This window comes from Oncorhynchus mykiss, chromosome 15 (assembly GCF_057628025.1).
Source record: "Oncorhynchus mykiss isolate SJ-2025 chromosome 15, ASM5762802v1, whole genome shotgun sequence".
Lineage (NCBI taxonomy): Eukaryota > Metazoa > Chordata > Actinopteri > Salmoniformes > Salmonidae > Oncorhynchus > Oncorhynchus mykiss.
In genome coordinates, this window is record NC_143036.1 from 74000001 (window position 1) to 74021191 (window position 21191).

The window sequence follows — 21191 nt, forward strand, 5'->3', positions numbered from 1 at the left end:
ACATTGAAGGTGTCTGTCTGTCTGTATGTGTGGTTCCCTTGATGTTCCCCTGTTCCTCTGTGTCCCTGTTTCCCTGCTCCTCTAACAGTGTCCTACATTATTATTATCAGGAAGGAGAGTGGAGCAGGAGCCTACTGGGACTTACATACACACGTAGGTACACACACACAAACTGCAGGTTCACACAAACACACACACAATTATAGGTACACACACACACTGCAGGTACACACACACACACACACACACTGAGGTACACACTGCAGGTACACACACACACACTGTAGGTACATACACACACACTGTAGGTACATACACACACTGCAGGTACATACACACACTGCAGGTACATACACACACTGCAGGTACACGCTCCTGGAGCAGGAGAGACCTATCTGACCTGCAGGTGGAATAGCCTGCTGGGAGCAGAGCTGACGAGTCTAAGAATAGTTACCCTGCTGGTTGATGCTGAGAGGACCCCAGCTAGACTACCCTAGTGTTTTACAACTGGGGATAGGTAGAATAGTTACCCTGCTGGTTGATGCTGAGAGGACCCCAGCTAGACTACCCTAGTGTTTTACAACTGGGGATAGGTAGAATAGTTACCCTGCTGGTTGATGCTGAGAGGACCACAGCTAGACTACCCTTGTGTTTTACAACTGGGGATAGGTAGAATAGTTACCCTGCTGGTTGATGTTGAGAGGACCACAGCTAGACTACCCTAGTGGTTTACAACTGGGGATAGGTAGAATAGTTACCCTGCTGGTTGATGCTGAGAGGACCACAGCTAGACTACCCTAGTGGTTTACAACTGGGGATAGGTAGAATAGTTACCCTGCTGGTTGATGCTGAGAGGACCACAACTAGACTACCCTAGTGGTTTACAACTGGGGATAGGTAGAATAGTTACCCTGCTGGTTGATGCTGAGAGGACCCCAGCTAGACTACCCTAGTGTTTTACAACTGGGGATAGGTAGAATAGTTACCCTGCTGGTTGATGCTGAGAGGACCACAGCTAGACTACCCTAGTGTTTTACAACTGGGGATAGGTAGAATAGTTACCCTGCTGGTTGATGCTGAGAGGACCACAGCTAGACTACCCTAGTGTTTTACAACTGGGGATAGGTAGAATAGTTACCCTGCTGGTTGATGCTGAGAGGACCACAGCTAGACTACCCTAGTGTTTTACAACTGGGGATAGGTAGAATAGTTACCCTGCTGGTTGATGCTGAGAGGACCACAGCTAGAGTACCCTAGTGTTTTACAACTGGGGATAGGTAGAATAGTTACCCTGCTGGTTGATGCTGAGAGGACCACAGCTAGACTACCCTAGTGTTTTACAACTGGGGATAGGTAGAATAGTTACCCTGCTGGTTGATGCTGAGAGGACCACAGCTAGACTACCCTAGTGTTTTACAACTGGGGATAGGTAGAATAGTTACCCTGCTGGTTGATGCTGAGAGGACGACAGCTAGACTACCCTAGTGTTTTACAACTGGGGATAGGTAGAATAGTTACCCTGCTGGTTGATGCTGAGAGGACCCCAGCTAGACTACCCTAGTGTTTTACAACTGGGGATAGGTAGAATAGTTACCCTGCTGGTTGATGCTGAGAGGACCACAGCTAGACTACCCTTGTGTTTTACAACTGGGGATAGGTAGAATAGTTACCCTGCTGGTTGATGCTGAGAGGACCACAGCTAGACTACCCTAGTGTTTTACAACTGGGGATAGGTAGAATAGTTACCCTGCTGGTTGATGCTGAGAGGACCACAGCTAGACTACCCTAGTGTTTTACAACTGGGGATAGGTAGAATAGTTACCCTGCTGGTTGATGCTGAGAGGACCCCAGCTAGGCTACCCTAGTGTTTTACAACTGGGGATAGGTAGAATAGTTACCCTGCTGGTTGATGCTGAGAGGACCACAGCTAGACTACCCTAGTGTTTTACAACTGGGGATAGGTAGAATAGAACCTGCTGAAACGCTAACGTCTCTTAAATCTCAGGGACAGCAATTTCAGTATGGAAATAGTTGCTGCTGTAAGGCTAAAAACTCCTGGGAATAGACTGCAATGTCAGGATCGAAAAGGGACAACTATTTTTATCATGCGTGTTGTGTGTTGTCAGCTAACTGCTTGCCCTGATGAACCTTGGTCTTGGTAAGCTGGACAAGCCTGCATTCCAACCCAGCACTAAAACAGTGCTGACACTGATCTAAGATCAGTTTAACATTTCCCCCCTAATGGTTAAGATTAGGATCTGGGGAGGGTAAACTGATCCTAGATCTGTCTGTGCCTGAGGGCACCTTCCACCCACATTATCATGGCTGCTGTATCTTGTGACTCACCAGGCCTATGAGCGCCCTCTGCTGGCTATCCTCCTCCTGGAACAACGGAACCACTTTCTGGTCTGCAGAGGAACACCATAACACAGTGGATTTAGACTTTTCATTACATCTCATAGAGTTGGACATAAGGCAAAATAAACAGTCATGAGTCAGGACGAGGAAGAGGATTGCCTAATGATTTAAGAGAGATGAGTAAGTAGGGTTGCACATTTTGGGGAATATTCAGAAGTGGAAACTTTCCGTGGGAATTAACGGGAATATATGGGAATTAACGGGAATATATGGGAATGAATATTAATACCATTTAAATGTAGATGTTTTTTGTATTGGATATATTTACCATATCATATGGAGACAGAAACCTTTTACCTCATCATACGTAGACATAAATCAAATGATTAAATCCTTCCATTAGAAATACCAAAAAATATTTAGTTACCAATTGAACTTTAATTAAATGAGTTGACTCTTCAAATGGGATGATTTCACTGAACAACAGAAAGGGAATATTGAATGATCCCCAATGATCCATCACATCTCCCAAAAACAGATTTCAACATCTGTTAAATGATAGTCTAGAAACTAAAGCTTTGGTTGTCTTCCTCTCAGGCTTCCATGTCTTCTCCCTGGACCTCCTCAATGTCCACCTCTTGAACATCAGACTCTGAGACCTCATCTTCACTGTCACTTTCCAACCTTGTTGAGGCTCGTTGTCAGGCTCAAAAGCCTCATATTTGCCCGGGTGGCCACCAATTTTTTGGGGGGTGGGATTTGGAGGATGATGGAGGCAACAGGGGAAAGAGCCTCAGATCCACAAAGTCCCTTCCACCAGGTGGCTGATGAGATATGTTGGCATGACTACCATACTGCATCTCCATCCCAAAGCCCTTGCTTGGAAGTGTACTTCACCAGACTGCCAAGAACCTTGCCCTCATCCAGGCCAAGGTGGCGAGACACGGTATTGATGACACCATAGGCCTTGTTGATCTCTGCACCAGACAGGATGCTCTTACCAGCATACTTGGGGTCCAACATGTACGCTGCAGGGTGTCTGGGCTTCAGGTAGAAGTCTTCACGCTTTTTGGTGTATTTCAGAACTGCAGTTTCCTCTGCTTGGAGCAACAGTGAAGTGGGCAGGGCAGTATGGATTTATTCTCTTACATCTGCAAGCAGAGTCTGAACATCAGACAGGATGGCATTGTCTCCCTCAATCCGTCCAGTGGCTACTGCTATAGGTTTCAGGCTGCTTACCACTCTCTCCCAAACTACATCATCCAGGAGGATCCTCTTGATGGGACTGTCCATATCGGCAGACTGTGATATGGCCATTTCTTGGAGAGACTCCTTCCCCTCCAGGAGACTGCCAAACATGATGACAACACCACCCCAAAAGGGTGTTGCTGGGCAGCTTCAATGTGGTTCTCTTATTCTTCTCACATACCTTCTGTGGTCCAAGGTCATTGATGACTGCCTTCAGCTCATCTACAATGTAGAGACCGGTGTGTCTGTTGTCCCTTGTGTCTGTGCTCTTGTAGAATACTGGTTGAGGGGTGGAGATGATGCAGTTAATTATTCTTGGCCACGAACATTCGACCACCAATCAGAGATGATTGCAATACAGTCTGCTTTCTCTACGATTTGCTTGACCTTCACTTGAACTCTGTTGAACTCTGCATCCAGCAAATTACAGAGGGACATCTCCATGGTCTTTTCACTACAGAGGGACATCTCCATGGTCTTTTCACTACAGAGGGACATCTCCATGGTCTTCATTACAGAGGGACATCTCCATGGTCTTCATTACAGAGGGACATCTCCATGGTCTTTTCATTACAGAGGGACATCTCCATGGTCTTTTCACTACAGAGGGACATCTCCATGGTCTTTTCACTACAGAGGGACATCTCCATGGTCTTTTCATTACAGAGGGACATCTCCATGGTCTTCATTACAGAGGGACATCTCCATGGTCTTCATTACAGAGGGACATCTCCATGGTCTTTTCATTACAGAGGGACATCTCCATGGTCTTCATTACAGAGGGACATCTCCATGGTCTTTTCACTACAGAGGGACATCTCCATGGTCTTCATTACAGAGGGACATCTCCATGGTATTTTCACTACAGAGGGACATCTCCATGGTCTTCATTACAGAAGGACATCTCCATGGTCTTTTCATTACAGAGGGACATCTCCATGGTCTTCACTACAGAGGGACATCTCCATGGTCTTTTCACTACAGAGGGACATCTCCATGGTCTTCATTACAGAGGGACATCTCCATGGTCTTTTCATTACAGAGGGACATCTCCATGGTCTTTTCATTACAGAGGGACATCTCCATGGTCTTCATTACAGAGGGACATCTCCATGGTCTTCACTACAGAGGGACATCTCCATGGTCTTTTCATTACAGAGGGACATCTCCATGGTCTTCACTACAGAGGGACATCTCCATGGTCTTTTCACTACAGAGGGACATCTCCATGGTCTTTTCATTACAGAGGGACATCTCCATGGTCTTTTCACTACAGAGGGACATCTCCATGGTATTTTCACTACAGAGGGACATCTCCATGGTCTTTTCACTACAGAGGGACATCTCCATGGTCTTTTCACTACAGAGGGACATCTCCATGGTCTTTTCATTACAGAGGGACATCTCCATGGTCTTCATTACAGAGGGACATCTCCATGGTCTTCATTACAGAGGGACATCTCCATGGTCTTCATTACAGAGGGACATATCCATGGTCTTCATTACAGAGGGACATCTCCATGGTCTTCATTACAGAGGGACATATCCATGGTCTTCATTACAGAGGGACATCTCCATGGTCTTTTCATTACAGAGGGACATCTCCATGGTCTTCATTACAGAGGGACATATCCATGGTCTTCATTACAGAGGGACATCTCCATGGTCTTCATTACAGAGGGACATCTCCATGGTCTTTTCATTACAGAGGGACATCTCCATGGATAAACTGAAACAATACAGTCAGAGAAGATGACAAGGACAATGAAGGGGGGAGAGGAAAAAGTCAACTTTTCTGTGAGTCGGGATATTGGTGTGGAGAATGATGAATGGTGGTCAGTATGGGAGAGAGTGTGTACGGGTGAGAGACAGACAGAGAGACAGAGAGAGAGTGAGACAGAGCAAGAGCGAGAGAGCAGTGTGTGTGACAGAGAGTGAGGTTGTGTGTTGTCCGTGCGTGGCCCATGTGAGGTTGAGGTAGAGCGATGTCCAATCTCGTGGTTGAGCAACATTTGGACTAGGGTCAGGAAGCAGTGAAGGAGAGGAGAAAAAAAGACAGGGAGAAAGAAGGAAAGCAAGTGAGAGAGACGCCCTTCTCCTCCCATTCTTATATAACCATGTGGCATTCTTCCCCTCTTTTCTCTCTCTCTCCCTGAATGATAAATCATCAACAACTGTGGGCTCCGAGAGCGATGTTCTCCAGTGGACTCAAGTATGTGACCCTGAAACTCAAGTTGGGGGATTTCTTTAACTGAAGCAGAAGACATTTCCTATCTGTAGTCAAGGGTAAATGAGCTCACGTTAACTGACCTGCCAGCATCTTAATATACCAGTGTTATTCTAGGTATAATAATCACAATAACAGCTTCATAGCCAAAGGACCAATATCAAGGTCTAGAGAGGCAAGGTTTCTCACAATCCTAGAGACAAGGTTTCTCACAATCCTAGAGACAAGGTTTCTTACAATCCTAGAGACAAGGTTTCTCACAATCCTAGAGAGACAAGGTTTCTCACAATCCTAGAGACAAGGTTTCTCACAATCCTAGAGACAAGGTTTCTCACAATCCTAGAGAGACAAGGTTTCTTACAATCCTAGAGACAAGGTTTCTCACAATCCTAGAGACAAGGTTTCTTACAATCCTAGAGACAAGGTTTCTCACAATCCTAGAGACAAGGTTTCTCACAATCCTAGAGACAAGGTTTCTTACAATCCTAGAGACAAGGTTTCTTACAATCCTAGAGACAAGGTTTCTTACAATCCTAGAGACAAGGTTTCTCACAATCCTAGAGACAAGGTTTCTCACAATCCTAGAGACAAGGTTTCTCACAATCCTAGAGAGACAAGGTTTCTTACAATCCTAGAGACAAGGTTTCTCACAATCCTAGAGAGACAAGGTTTCTTACAGTCCTAGAGAAAAGGTTTCTCACAATCCTAGAGACAAGGTTTCTCACAATCCTAGAGAGACAAGGTTTCTCACAATCCTAGAGACAAGGTTTCTCACAATCCTAGAGAGACAAGGTTTCTTACAATCCTAGAGACAAGGTTTCTCACAATCCTAGAGACAAGGTTTCTCACAATCCTAGAGACAAGGTTTCTTACAATCCTAGAGAGACAAGGTTTCTCACAATCCTAGAGACAAGGTTTCTTACAATCCTAGAGACAAGGTTTCTTACAATCCTAGAGAGACAAGGTTTCTCACAATCCTAGAGACAAGGTTTCTTACAATCCTAGAGAGACAAGGTTTCTCACAATCCTAGAGACAAGGTTTCTCACAATCCTAGAGACAAGGTTTCTCACAATCCTAGAGACAAGGTTTCTCACAATCCTAGAGACAAGGTTTCTTACAATCCTAGAGACAAGGTTTCTCACAATCCTAGAGACAAGGTTTCTCACAATCCTAGAGACAAGGTTTCTTACAATCCTAGCGAGACAAGGTTTCTCACAATCCTAGAGACAAGGTTTCTCACAATCCTAGAGAGACAAGGTTTCTCACAATCCTAGAGACAAGGTTTCTTACAATCCTAGAGACAAGGTTTCTTACAATCCTAGAGAGACAAGGTTTCTTACAATCCTAGAGAGACAAGGTTTCTTACAATCCTAGAGACAAGGTTTCTCACAATCCTAGAGACAAGGTTTCTTACAATCCTAGAGAGACAAGGTTTCTCACAATCCTAGAGACAAGGTTTCTCACAATCCTAGAGACAAGGTTTATCACAATCCTAGAGACAAGGTTTCTCACAATCCTAGAGACAAGGTTTCTTACAATCCTAGAGACAAGGTTTCTCACAATCCTAGAGACAAGGTTTCTTACAATCCTTCTATTAATGGATAGTGGCTTTTAGAATGTGGCATCTTACCAAGATTCCAGCTGTCCACCATCGACAGAACTCTGAAAATAACAGAGGAAATATCAGATGATATGACTTACTTGACTTTTAAGTGGAAACTGTGTCTGTGTGTATACAGTATCTCTACGTGTCTGTGTGTATACAGTATCTCTACGTGTCTGTGTGTATACAGTATCTCTACGTGTCTGTGTGTTTGAGTGTTATTATCTATCAGTGTTATTGATCCCTGTGTTAATATCTATCAGTGTTATTGATCCCTGTGTGTTAATATCTATCAGTGTTATTGATCCCTGTGTGTTAATATCTATCAGTGTTATTGATGCCTGTGTTAATATCTATCAGTGTTATTGATCCCTGTGTTAATATCTATCAGTGTTATTGATCCCTGTGTTAATATCTATCAGTGTTATTGATCTCTGTGTTAATATCTATCAGTGTTATTGATCTCTGTGTTAATATCTATCAGTGTTATTGATCCCTGTGTTAATATCTATCAGTGTTATTGATCCCTGTGTTAATATCTATCAGTGTTATTGATCCCTGTGTTAATATCTATCAGTGTTATTGATCCCTGAGTGTTACTATCTATCAGTGTTATTGATCCCTGAGTGTTACTATCTATCAGTGTTATTGATCCCTGTGTTAATATCTATCAATGTCCTTGATCCCTGTGAGTTTGTCTCTCTGTGCTTTCAATAGTCAAGTTCCCCCTGTACCCCACCAACACACTTCCTCCAACACACACAACATTCTGCAACACACAAGAGACCCTTCGCTCTTCGGTTCTCCACCTACTGTTTAGTGTTCTCCTCAATGTGACGTAGATAGTTAGAAGCCTTCTTGTTCTTTGACTTCTGAAACAGACAGAGGGAGGAACATGTTCTCTGACTTCTGAAACAGACAGAGGGAGGAACATGTTCTCTGACTTCTGAAACAGACAGAGGGAGGAACATGTTCTCTGACTCCTGGAACAGACAGAGGGAGGAACATGTTCTCTGACTTCTGAAACAGACAGAGGGAGGAACATGTTCTCTGACTTCTGAAACAGACAGAGGGAGGAACATGTTCTCTAACTCCTGGAACAGACAGAGTGAAGAACGTGTTCTCTAACTTCCTCTTATGAAGGTATACTGTACTACATTTTACATGTCCATGTTAGTCATTTAGCACATTCAAGAGCAATTAGGGTTCATTGCCTTGCTCAAGGGAACATCAACAGATTCGTCTCAGGGATTCGAGACAGCGACCTTTCGGTTACTGACCCAACGCTCTTAAACTCTAGGCTACCTGTTGAAGTGGTTCTATAAGAGAATATGTCAGGAATTGGAAATGATGAATGTTTTCATACTGTCCTACTGCTAGCTGCAGTGTAAAGCTTGGGATCAGAGAGAGAGACCATGGTACCATACTGTCCTACTGCTAGCTGCAGTGTAAAGCTTGGGATCAGAGAGAGAGACCATGGTACCATACTGTCCTACTGCTAGCTGTAGTGTAAAGCTTGGGATCAGAGAGAGAGACCATGGTTCCATACTGTCCTACTGCAGTGTAAAGCTTGGGATCAGAGAGAGAGACCATGGTTCCTGTGGTGCACTGAGCTCCCAGAGATAATCTATATTCCAGTCTCTGTGTGTGAACTCACCAGGGTAGCTAGCAGCGTGGTCCAGTCTGGCAGACTGTGAGAGGTTCTGGATCTGCAGTTTGATCCTCTAATGTGTGTGAACTCACCCGGGTAGCTAGCAGCGCGGTCCAGTCTGGCAGACTGTGAGAGGTTCTGGATCTGCAGTTTGATCCTCTAATGTGTGTGAACTCACCCGGGTAGCTAGCAGCGTGGTCCAGTCTGGCAGACTGTGAGAGGTTCTGGATCTGCAGTTTGATCCTCTACTATGTGTGAACTCACCAATGCTGCTACATATTTCCAGGTCTGAACAGAACTAACCAGGGTAGCTAGCAGCTTGGTCCAGTCTGGCAGGTTCTGAGATGCTCTGTATCGTGGGTTTGGAACCGCCTCAAAGTACTTCATCTTTTCTGTGCTCCACTGCAGCTCTTCCCAATAACCCTGGAGACTCCTGGCCTGCAGCCAAACATCTAGTCAACACCAGATGTTTATTACGTTTACAGGTTGTACTAAATCAGTCCATTTGTTATGGTCATCTTGAGACCTCCTTGGAAACTACATGATTTATGGTAACGGAGTTCATACCACATCACATTAAATGAAATGCACTTGATTGTAACAAATGGTTCGTGTTTTGCCTTTAATTAAAGACGGCCTCCATCTACAGAATAATCACTGGGTATTTCAGTGTAAATAGCCCAGTTTATATAATATTATCATGTCCTTACTTTCAACACAACTCTTCTTCGTATAATTCATTAGATATGCATTCTTTATCTGTTACTGAGCACTGGATCTGCTTCCCACTCCTGTCTGCCCCCTAGTGTCTAACCTGGAAATAAATCACTAAATATTACACAGGTGACTGATCAGGTAGTTGAATAGCTGGAGTGGGTGAAAGACATCTTACCTTTCCTTTAAACAGTGGTTCAGCATGGAGCTCTGTGGTGCAGGTGACACCGGGGACCTGGTCTAGAGCCTCAGGTACCTTCTTCTTCTCAAACACAGAGGAGTAGGGTAGGACTTCATCCAGACTGAGACACTTCTTATAGATGATCCTGTACAGTGACGCTGTCGTTGAAGGGAGACCATGATTCTTCCATTAAAACACCACAAAAATAGATTTTAAAAACGATGATAAGTCTTGTTCCACTTACCCAGAATAAATTCCTGAATTTGATCGAAGGTGTCGAACGGCATGACATTGTCACAGATCCAATCTATGATCTGCAGAGAAAACACGTGAAGTAACAGCAGTGCTATGTAACAACATCGTGGTATTGTTACTATAGTAACTCCAGTGTTAACACACATGCATGAAGCCATGTTACGTAAAGGGTTTCCACAGAGTGGATGAAACCACAGCAGCCTCGTCCTCCTGGACCTCTAAGACGGGTTACCTCTCTGACTGTGTTGTCATGGCCACAGAGACACCGTTTAGAACAAGTACTGCAGATGGAGATTTCAAGTGCAGCACTTTCTCTATTATAAACAACCTGACTCATGGTCAGAACCCAGTCCTGAACTTCTCCCTCCAAAACATCTCTCTCTCACTCTCTCACACACTCTTCAAAGGGGGAGACACTCTAGACCCAAACTGCTATAGACCTATATCTATCCTACCCTGTACTGTGCAGCCGTATTCATCGACCTGGCCAAGGCTTTTGACTCTGTCAATCACCCCATTCTTATCGGCAGAGTCAGCAGCCTTGGTTTCTCAAATGATTGCCTCGCCTGGTTCACCAACTACTTCTCTGATAGAGTTCAGTGTGTCAAATCGGAGGGCCTGTTGTCCGGACCTCTGGCAGTCTCTATGGGGGTGCCACAGGGTTAAATTCTCAGGCCGACTCTCTTCTCTGTATACATCAATGATGTCACACTTGCTGCTGGTGATTCTCTGATCCACCTCTACGCAGACGACACCATTCTGTCTCTGCTAGGTAAAGCACCACCTTATCTCAGCTCACTGGTCACCATAGCAGCACCCACCCGTAGCACGCGCTGCAGCAGGTATAATTCACTGGTCACCCCCAAAGCCAATTCTTCCTTTGGCCGCCTCTCCTTCCAGTTCTCTGCTGCCAATGACTGGAACGAACTGCAAAAAAATCACTGAAGCTGGAGACTCATATCTCCCTCACTAACTTTACACTCCAGCTGTCAGAGCAGCTCACAGATCACTGCACATAGTGCACCTGTACATAGCCCATCTGTAAATAGCCCATCCAACTACCTCATCCCCATACTGTTATTTATTTATTTAGCTCCTTTGAACCCCAGTATCTCTACTTGCACATTCATATTCTGCACATCTATCACTCCAGTGTTTAATTGCTATAATGTAATTACTTCACCACCATGGCCTGTTTATCCCTTATCTTACCTCATTTGTACACACTGTATATAGACTTTTTCTCTATTGTGTTATTGACTGAACGTTTGTTTATTCCATGTGTAACTCTGTGTTGTTTGTGTCACACTGCTGTGCTTTATCTTGGTCAGGTCGCAGTTGAATATGAGAACTTGTTCTCAACTAGCCTACCTGGTTAAATAAAGGTTAAATATATATATTTTAAACACACTGTGTCTCTCTTGCTCTCTCTCTCTCTCTGAACAAAGTGTTCTCGTGAGTTTTGCTTGCATCTCCTACCTTCAGTTCTAGTGCAGCGTTGGGTCCCATGTAGAGCAGCAGACAGTGCAGGGCAGCCAGGCGTTGAGCGTCAGGTCTCCTGTGGCTACAGCACAGAGCATACAGACATCATGACTACGACATAAACAGAGGAGTGTACCATCACTATAATACTCAATGCTGCAGTACCTTCTACATGCAGTAAGCATGAAATACACACTCAAGACCATTTTCCATTCAACAATGGATTGAGCTATATTGTATTCTATGTTATTCTATGTTATTCTATTCCATTCTATTCCATTCTATTCTATTCCATTCTATTCTATTCCATTCCATTCCATTCTATTCTAGTCCATTCTATTCCATTCTATTCCATTCCATTCTATTCTAGTCCATTCTATTCCATTCTATTCCATTATATTCTAGTCCATTCTACCTGCAGTGCAGTAGGTCCATTAGGAAGGAGGGGTTGAGGTCTACAGTGTACATCCTGCCTGTGTTCAGATCCAGCAGAGAGGACTCGGGTAGAGACAACACCACACTGTCTGATCCCAACACACCCAGCTCTGCATCAACACCTGTAACACAGTTATACTGAGGCCATCATCAACACAGTTATACTGAGGCCATCATCAACACCTGTAACACAGTTATACTGGGGCCATCATCAACACCTGTAACACAGTTACACTGGGGCCATCATCAACACAGTTATACTGGGGCCATCATCAACACAGTTACACTGGGGCCATCATCAACATAGTTACACTGGGGCCATCATCAACACAGTTACACTGGGGCCATCATCAACACAGTTATACTGGGGCCATCATCAACACAGTTACACTGGGGTCATCATCAACACCTGTAACACAGTTACACTGGGGCCATCATCAACACAGTTATACTGGGGCCATCATCAACACAGTTACACTGGGGCCATCATCAACACAGTTATACTGGGGCCATCATCAACACAGTTACACTGGGGCCATCATCAACACAGTTACACTGGGGCCATCAACACCTGTAACACAGTTATACTGGGGCCATCATCAACACAGTTATACTGGGGCCATCATCAACACCTGTAACACAGTTATACTGGGGCCATCATCAACACCTGTAACACAGTTATACTGGGGCCATCATCAACACCTGTAACACAGTTACACTGGGGCCATCATCAACACCTGTAACACAGTTATACTGGGGCCATCATCAACACAGTTATACTGGGGCCATCATCAACACCTGTAACACAGTTATACTGGGGCAATCATCAAGACCTGTAACACAGTTACACTGGGGCCATCATCAACACCTGTAACACAGTTATACTGGGGCCATCATCAACACCTGTAACACAGTTATACTGGGGCCATCATCAACACCTGTAACACAGTTACACTGGGGCCATCATCAACACAGTTACACTGGGGCCATCATCAACACAGTTACACTGGGGCCATCATCAACACAGTTACACTGGGGCCATCATCAACACAGTTACACTGGGGCCATCATCAACACAGTTATACTGAGGCCATCATCAACACCTGTAACACAGTTATACTGGGGCCATCATCAACACCTGTAACACAGTTATACTGGGGCCATCATCAACACCTGTAACACAGTTATACTGGGGCCATCATCAACACCTGTAACACAGTTATACTGGGGCCATCATCAACACAGTTACACTGGGGCCATCATCAACACCTGTAACACAGTTATACTGGGGCCATCATCAACACCTGTAACACAGTTACACTGGGGCCATCATCAACACCTGTAACACAGTTATACTGGGGCCATCATCAACACAGTTATACTGGGGCCATCATCAACACATGTAACACAGTTATACTGGGGCCATCATCAACACCTGTAACACAGTTACACTGGGGCCATCATCAACACCTGTAACACAGTTATACTGGGGCCATCATCAACACAGTTACACTGGGGCCATCATCAACACCTGTAACACAGTTATACTGGGGCCATCATCAACACAGTTACACTGGGGCCATCATCAACACAGTTACACTGGGGCCATCATCAACACAGTTACACTGGGGCCATCATCAACACAGTTACACTGGGGCCATCTTCAACACAGTTACACTGGGGCCATCATCAACACAGTTACACTGGGGCCATCATCAACACAGTTACACTGGGGCCATCATCAACACCTGTAACACAGTTACACTGGGGCCATCATCAACACAGTTACACTGGGGCCATCATCAACACAGTTACACTGGGGCCATCATCAACACCTGTAACACAGTTATACTGGGGCCATCATCAACACAGTTACACTGGGGCCATCATCAACACAGTTACACTGGGGCCATCATCAACACAGTTACACTGGGGCCATCATCAACACAGTTACACTGGGGCCATCATCAACACAGTTACACTGGGGCCATCATCAACACCTGTAACACAGTTACACTGGGGCCATCATCAACACAGTTACACTGGGGCCATCATCAACACAGTTACACTGGGGCCATCATCAACACCTGTAACACAGTTATACTGGGGCCATCATCAACACAGTTACACTGGGGCCATCATCAACACAGTTACACTGGGGCCATCATCAACACCTGTAACACAGTTACACTGAGGCCATCATCAACACCTGTAACACAGTTATACTGGGGCCATCATCAACACAGTTACACTGGGGCCATCATCAACACCTGTAACACAGTTATACTGGGGCCATCATCAACACAGTTACACTGAGGCCATCATCAACACCTGTAACACAGTTATACTGGGGCCATCATCAACACAGTTATACTGGGGCCATCATCAACACAGTTACACTGGGGCCATCATCAACACAGTTACACTGGGGCCATCATCAACACCTGTAACACAGTTACACTGAGGCCATCATCAACACCTGTAACACAGTTATACTGGGGCCATCATCAACACAGTTATACTGGGGCCATCATCAACACCTGTAACAGTTACACTGGGGCCATCATCAACACCTGTAACAGTTACACTGAGGCCATCATCAACACCTGTAACACAGTTATACTGGGGCCATCATCAACACAGTTATACTGGGGCCATCATCAACACCTGTAACAGTTATACTGGGGCCATCATCAACACCTGTAACAGTTACACTGGGGCCATCATCAACACAGTTACACTGAGGCCAGTTTAACACCTGTAACAGTTACACTGAGGCCAGTTTAACAAACACACACTTGGGCTGCATCTGAAATGACTCCCTATTCCTCATATAGTCCACTTCTGTCGGTAACCAGGGTCGTGTTCATAGACACGTAACGGAGTGAAACACAGAGGTGTCTCAACCGTTTAAAAAAAAAAACTATATTTCCTTTTCCATTGCAAAACAATTGGCTACGGTGTGTCCTGATGAACATGCCCCAGGTCTTACCTGAGAGGAAGAGGCTGTGGCAGAGCAGCTCCTGTTGCCTGGTGTTGATGCAGTGCAGGAAGTGACCAGACAGGTAGACTACCACGTAGTAACCTGGGCAGAGAACAGCAGGCTAGTCTACATTTATTCATCAGCTATCTTGGACAAGCCTCAAATGTTTTTGGTTGGTTTATTTGTTTGTTCTCTTATGTAAATGTCTACTATACAATAACAATAAACATCTTATCACAAATAACTCCTAAAACCACTTCCTCAGTCCCAAGTAGAAGTAGCACTATCAGGGGTTGTGATAGGATGGATGGGCTGTGTGAGAGTGTTCCAGTAGGTTCTGAAGGAGCTGTGATAGGATGGATGGGCTGTGTGAGAGTGTTCCAGTAGGTTCTGAAGGGGTTGTGATAGGATGGATGGGCTGTCTGGTAGTGTTCCAGTAGGTTCTGAAGGAGCTGTGATAGGATGGACAGATCTGAGACAGATGTGTTGACTGACCTATAGGGATGAAGAGAGGGAGGAGATCTGTACTACATGGACTAGGGGTGCCATCCAGAGCCACTGAGAACGTTTTACTGCAGCCTGTAGAGGGCAGAGAGGCTCTGGTAGATTACAATGTACAACTTGAAACTTAGAAGAACTTAGGATTTTCCCTGACGGAACTTAATTAGTCATTTGTGAATAATGTATGGAACTAATGCAACATGGTAAGACGTATAATACTGAACCTCTGTGCACCAGGACTATGGTGTATGTGATCTCCTGGTTGACACAAGCAGGCTGGCTGTAACACACACACATACTCCCTGCAATCAACAGTAAGGAGCAGGTATTAAAACAACAAATTAATACAAAGAAGAAGAAGAAGCAGAAGCAGAAGAAGAAGCAGAACCAGAACCAGAAGAAATAGAAGCAGAAGAAGAAGCAGAACCAGAACAAGCAGAACCAGAAGAAGAAGAAGGAGAACCAGAAGAAGCAGAACCAGAAGAAGCAGAACCAGAAGAAGAAGAAGAAGCAGAACCAGAACCAGAAGAAATAGAAGCAGAAGAAGAAGCAGAACCAGAACAAGCAGAACCAGAAGAAGAAGAAGGAGAACCAGAAGAAGCAGAACCAGAAGAAGAAGCAGAACCAGAATAAGCAGAACCAGAAGAAGAAGAAGGAGAACCAGAAGAAGCAGAACCAGAAGAAGAAGAAGAAGCAGAACCAGAACCAGAAGAAATAGAAGCAGAAGAAGAAGCAGAACCAGAACAAGCAGAACCAGAAGAAGAAGAAGGAGAACCAGAAGAAGCAGAACCAGAAGAAGAAGCAGAACCAGAACAAGCAGAACCAGAAGAAGAAGAAGGAGAACCAGAAGAAGCAGAACCAGAAGAAGCAGAACCAGAACCAGAAGAAGAAGCAGAACCAGAACCAGAAGAAATAGAAGCAGAAGAAGAAGCAGAACCAGAACAAGCAGAACCAGAAGAAGGAGAACCAGAAGAAGCAGAACCAGAAGAAGCAGAACCAGAAGAAGAAGCAGAACCAGAATAAGCAGAACCAGAAGAACCAGAAGAAGCAGAACCAGAAGAAGAAGAAGCAGAACCAGAAGAAGCAGAACCAGAAGAACCAGAAGAAGCAGAACCAGAACCAGAAGAAGCAGAACCAGAAGCAAAAGAAGAAGCAGCACCAGAAGCAGAACCAGAAGAAGAAGCAGAAGGATAGCATTTTAACAATGTGGTATTGATTGGGGTCTTATTAAAAGCAACAGTGTTTTATTGGTTGAATCTTGAATGTCATTTTGAATAAGTAGCACAGTGAAGTGATTATGATCGTGGCCCCGGGCCGTCGTCAACCATCTTTAGATTTGATAGGCCTTTCAAAGAAACACTCATTATTTTTACGATTGGGAAGCCTGCAGCATTTCCAATTGTGCAGCTTGACTAATGCAATCTTGAGAATTGAGAAGTTGTATTAAATCTGGGCTCTGTGAAGGGAGTGTGATTGTGCTGGTGGTGGACTGAACTGTCCATTGATCAAGGAGTGACACAGTTCATCTAGATCACAGTAGCTACAGCACTTACCCTCTGTTTCCATTCACGTCCCATGTCAAACAAAAAGTCATGACAAACTCAATGAAAGAGGAATGTTCTCCGAGCATAGAACATTATCAACACAGTACAGTACGGAGGTCAATCAGTTTATGTTCAACCAAAACCTGCCTGTGATATTGGTGATCACCACCATCCTCATCTCCTCCTGTTCATGCTGCGTCTCTTGGTGATGGTCAAAGCCCAGGTTAACAAACCTAGGAGGTCAAACACACAAGGTGTTATCCATACAGCACGACGAGAAATGGCTGAATATTAATGAACTATTTTCAGGAAATACACAGTTTAGCTGAAAAGTTATCTTATTTAATTTAATGTCACTTTTCATTCTGACCTCATACAGCTGAAAGGGTTAGAGGGCACCTCCAGGACGAGCTCAAACTGTCAGAAAGAGGAAGCGTTAAGTAGCCTGACCTGAAATCAAACACTACCCATGAAGTGTTCCTGATTGAATGATTTCTGCTGCTAAGTCTCACCAAGGTCTCACAGTTGTGGTCATGGCCGAATTGAACACATTTCAGCACAGCTTTTTCCTGACAGAGAAAGAAGGGAGGTCGTTATTGCGTTATCAGGAGGAATTTCTGCATTCTTCTTCACAATTCAAAAGAAACAGAACATGTTAGTTTAAGGTATTGTTGCCCAGGTCAGAGCCTACAGTGTGTTACCTACAGCACCAGTCAAAAGACTGGACACACCTACTCATTCAAGGGTTTTTCTTCATTTTTATTATTTTCTACATTGTAGAATAATAGTGAAGACATCAACACTATGAAATAACACATATGAAATCATGTAGTAACCTAATAAGTGTTAAACAAATCCAAATATATTTTATATTTGAGATTCTTTAAAGTAGCCACCCTACTTTGGTTTGTGCTTAGTGGGGACTATCATTTGTTTTTCAACAGGACAATGACCCAACACACCTCCAGGCTGGGTAAGGGCTATTTGACCAAGGAGAGTGATGAAGTGCTGCATCAGATGACCTGGCTCTCCACAATCACCCGACCTCTACCCAATTGAGATGGTTTGGGATGAGTTGGACCGCAGAGTGAAGAAAAAGCAGCCAACAAGTGCTCAACATATGTTGGAACTCCTTCAAGACTGTTGTAAAAGCATTCCAGGTGAAGCTGGTTGAGAGAATGCCAGTAGTGCAAAGCTGTCATCAAGGCAAAGGCTGGCTACTTTGAAGAATCTCAAATATAAAATATATTTAGATTTGTTTAACACTTTTTTGGTTACTACATGATTCCTTATGTGTTATTTGATAGTGTTGATGTCTTCACTATTATTCTTCAATGTAGAAAATAGTAAAAATATAGAAAAACCCTTGAATGAGTAGGTGTCCAAACTTTTGACTGGTACTGTATATATGGTATGTTACCCTGTGTGTGAGGTAGAAGAGTCTCTGTGTCTGGCTGTCCCACTGGACCCAGCTGAACTCCTCTGCCACCCTGTCTTTGGCCAGGGACTCTGGGTTCAACATCACCTGTTAGAACACCAGTCAACAGGAAGTGATGTCACTACGGAACAGTTGCATTCCATTCCAGCTCTCTATAGTCTGTGACAGTGTTTCTTACCACTCTGTAACCCTCTTGTCTGACCAGCATCACATGAAGCTGCTCCACATCTGAAAGGTCAAAGGTCAAAGTTCAAAGCCTAAACCCTGAAAGGCCCAGTGGCCCTACCCTTCCAAAAACAGAGAACAGTGTCATCTAATGTCTTTGTACCATCATAGTTAAAAGCTGTGACCCTCAGAGATTCGACACCACTTCACCTCCCAGATACTCACAGCCATCTTCTGCTACCAGCAGCAGGTGACTCTCCAGCACGGAGTCCCTCTCTGTGTCTGGATGGAGGAACTGTATGAAAACAAAGATGACTGGTTAACATTCTTCGTAGTAGAACCAGGTTATAGCACATTGTTACATCCATGTAATAACAACCGAGGGGAAGCTTACTGTAATAGGTGTAACTGATAAGAGTACAGTAGAGTCCAAGTACAAGACAATATAGCTCTATACCTGAACTCTGACCCGGCAGTCGACAGCCTTCAGGACCTTAGTGTTGTTAATGGGATGGATCTCAATGAGGAGGGTCAGACATTGTGAAACTAGGAGTAGACAATTGAAAGGTGTTATATATGGTAATGATTAACTTCACTGACCTGAAACAGCAGAAAACTGCTTCAGTGCCTGTGCTGCCCTTGTGATCACTGCTGCTCATTCCAACACACACAGGTGACCGGTATAGTGCGGCCTACAGCCAATAGTTGTGTACAGTTTGAACCTGTCGTGTAGACTACACTTGAAACACTTAAAAACCTGTGGTGCATGTGTGGATAGATACTTCATAACATCCTGAATGTTACCCATCTGACTATTAGAGTTGTAGTGAATACAGCCACAGGTCTGTCTCCCTAAAGGCTCAGAGAGAACCAGAGGGAAACAGAGAGCTAGTTAACAGCAGGATATAGCTTACCACTTCCCTCTTCATAACATCCTGAATGTTACCCATCTGACTATTAGAGTTGTAGTGAATACAGCCACGGGTCTGTCTCCCTAAAGGCTCAGAGAGAACCAGGATATAGCTTACCACTTCCCTCTTCATAACATACTGTAGATTTACATGGTTTTCTGTCCAGTTGCATTTCTCTAATCTTCAGCTTCTGTGTTTGTTTGTATCAGAGTTGGGAGGTGTGTGTGTGTCAGTGTGTGTGTGTGTGTGTGGGGGGGGGGGGTCGAGCCAAGGGGAGACAGGTACCTGGTCTGAGGCGCTCCTCTGTTCTTGTCCTCTGTGCCAAACTGACCGCTAAAAATGAGATTAAAAGACAAGTATGTGAGGTGATGTGGGTTCAGTGACGTGACTTCAATACAATGGCTCTTGGCTGTCGGCTCAGTCACAAGACATTGTTCCTCTCTCGTGATGATAAGATTCTCCCACGGGGTGATCACAATCTTGGACTGGAAATGTCAGTAGACTGTATGTAGGAAAACCTGTATCTAGTCTAACACTGACACACTAGGGGAGGAGACACTGGCTCAACACTTTAGTGAGGATCCTTGTTTCACTGTCTGTGTGTCTTTGTACTACGCATGTGTGTCACATAGAATTAGAATACCATGGATTCTAGAGTTTTATCTGTTCTACACCATAGAATACCATGGATTCTAGAGTTATCTGTTCTACACCATAGAATTAGAATACCATGGATTCTAGAGTTTTATCTGTTCTACACCATAGAATTAGAATACCATGGATTCTAGAGTTTTATCTGTTCTACACCATAGAATTAGAATACCATGGATTCTAGAGTTTTATCTGTTCTACACCATAGAATTCAATAGAACAATTAAAGTATCTCTATGTTCTACACATTCTATTTCTAAGTCCATGAACAGGTCCTTACCCAGCAGAGTCTCCTCCTTATTCAGAGAACAGCTGCTGACACACACCTGCTTGTCAAATGTGTAGAGGAGCTGTGAAGAGAGGAGAGAGGGGTTAGGGGAGAGGTGAAAGGGGTAAGGGGACAGGGGTTAGGGGTAAGGGGACAGGGGAGAGGGGTTAGGGCCCATGATGAACACTACAAACAGCTGGTGGTGATCAGGCAGTGTACTAGGAGTAACCTCACATTCCATTAAGACTATGGACTGGCCTATACACACATACTCACCCACTCACTCACTCTTATTGTCACACACTCACAGTCAAACACACACAGTCACACACACACCCACACAGAGGAAGCTCTACCTTATTCAGTCTGGTATTGGGGTCGTATTTCCCGATCCTGGTGGTGCCTGTTTCCCCCTGAGAGATGAGAGGAGGGAGGAGGAAAGCCATTACGGCTCATAATGACTGTGTGTGTGTGTAATGACCTATACTTATGCCCATGACATCTCAGCTGTCTATGTGGGGCTTAACACTCCCTCACAGTCTGAGGATACTTTATGAACAACTCTATGTTATAAA

The 21191-nt window shown here is 44.4% G+C and overlaps 1 protein-coding gene across 3 annotated transcripts in view; it reads right to left on the reverse strand.

Annotated features, from left to right (window-relative positions):
* LOC110531900 (gamma-secretase-activating protein) overlaps positions 1–21191 on the reverse strand; it is a 37094-nt gene that overhangs the window by 14694 nt on the left and 1209 nt on the right. The window contains exons 3-23 of one of the 3 annotated variants that reach the window (XR_016486905.1): positions 20973–21029; positions 20629–20698; positions 19983–20030; positions 19244–19332; positions 19012–19081; positions 18800–18849; positions 18604–18708; positions 17696–17752; positions 17554–17600; positions 17327–17416; positions 15864–15937; positions 15634–15717; positions 15148–15240; positions 12136–12277; positions 11718–11802; positions 10228–10297; positions 9981–10141; positions 9392–9540; positions 8251–8309; positions 7465–7496; positions 2347–2408 (exon numbers count right to left, since the gene is read on the reverse strand). Coding sequence is in view for 2 of the 3 variants with exons in the window: in XM_090201139.1 (XP_090057265.1) it covers positions 5223–5623; positions 7465–7496; positions 8251–8309; positions 9392–9526; positions 9981–10141; positions 10228–10297; positions 11718–11802; positions 12136–12277; positions 15148–15240; positions 15634–15717; positions 15864–15937; positions 17327–17416; positions 17554–17600; positions 17696–17752; positions 18604–18708; positions 18800–18849; positions 19012–19081; positions 19244–19332; positions 19983–20030; positions 20629–20698; positions 20973–21029 (2019 nt within the window). In the remaining variant the exon portion in view is untranslated. Of the gene's footprint in view, positions 1–2346; positions 2409–2563; positions 5624–7464; positions 7497–8250; positions 8310–9391; positions 9541–9980; positions 10142–10227; positions 10298–11717; positions 11803–12135; positions 12278–15147; positions 15241–15633; positions 15718–15863; positions 15938–17326; positions 17417–17553; positions 17601–17695; positions 17753–18603; positions 18709–18799; positions 18850–19011; positions 19082–19243; positions 19333–19982; positions 20031–20628; positions 20699–20972; positions 21030–21191 lie in introns of those variants that run through there. The other 2 variants (XM_090201138.1, XM_090201139.1) reach the window with 2 other exon arrangements.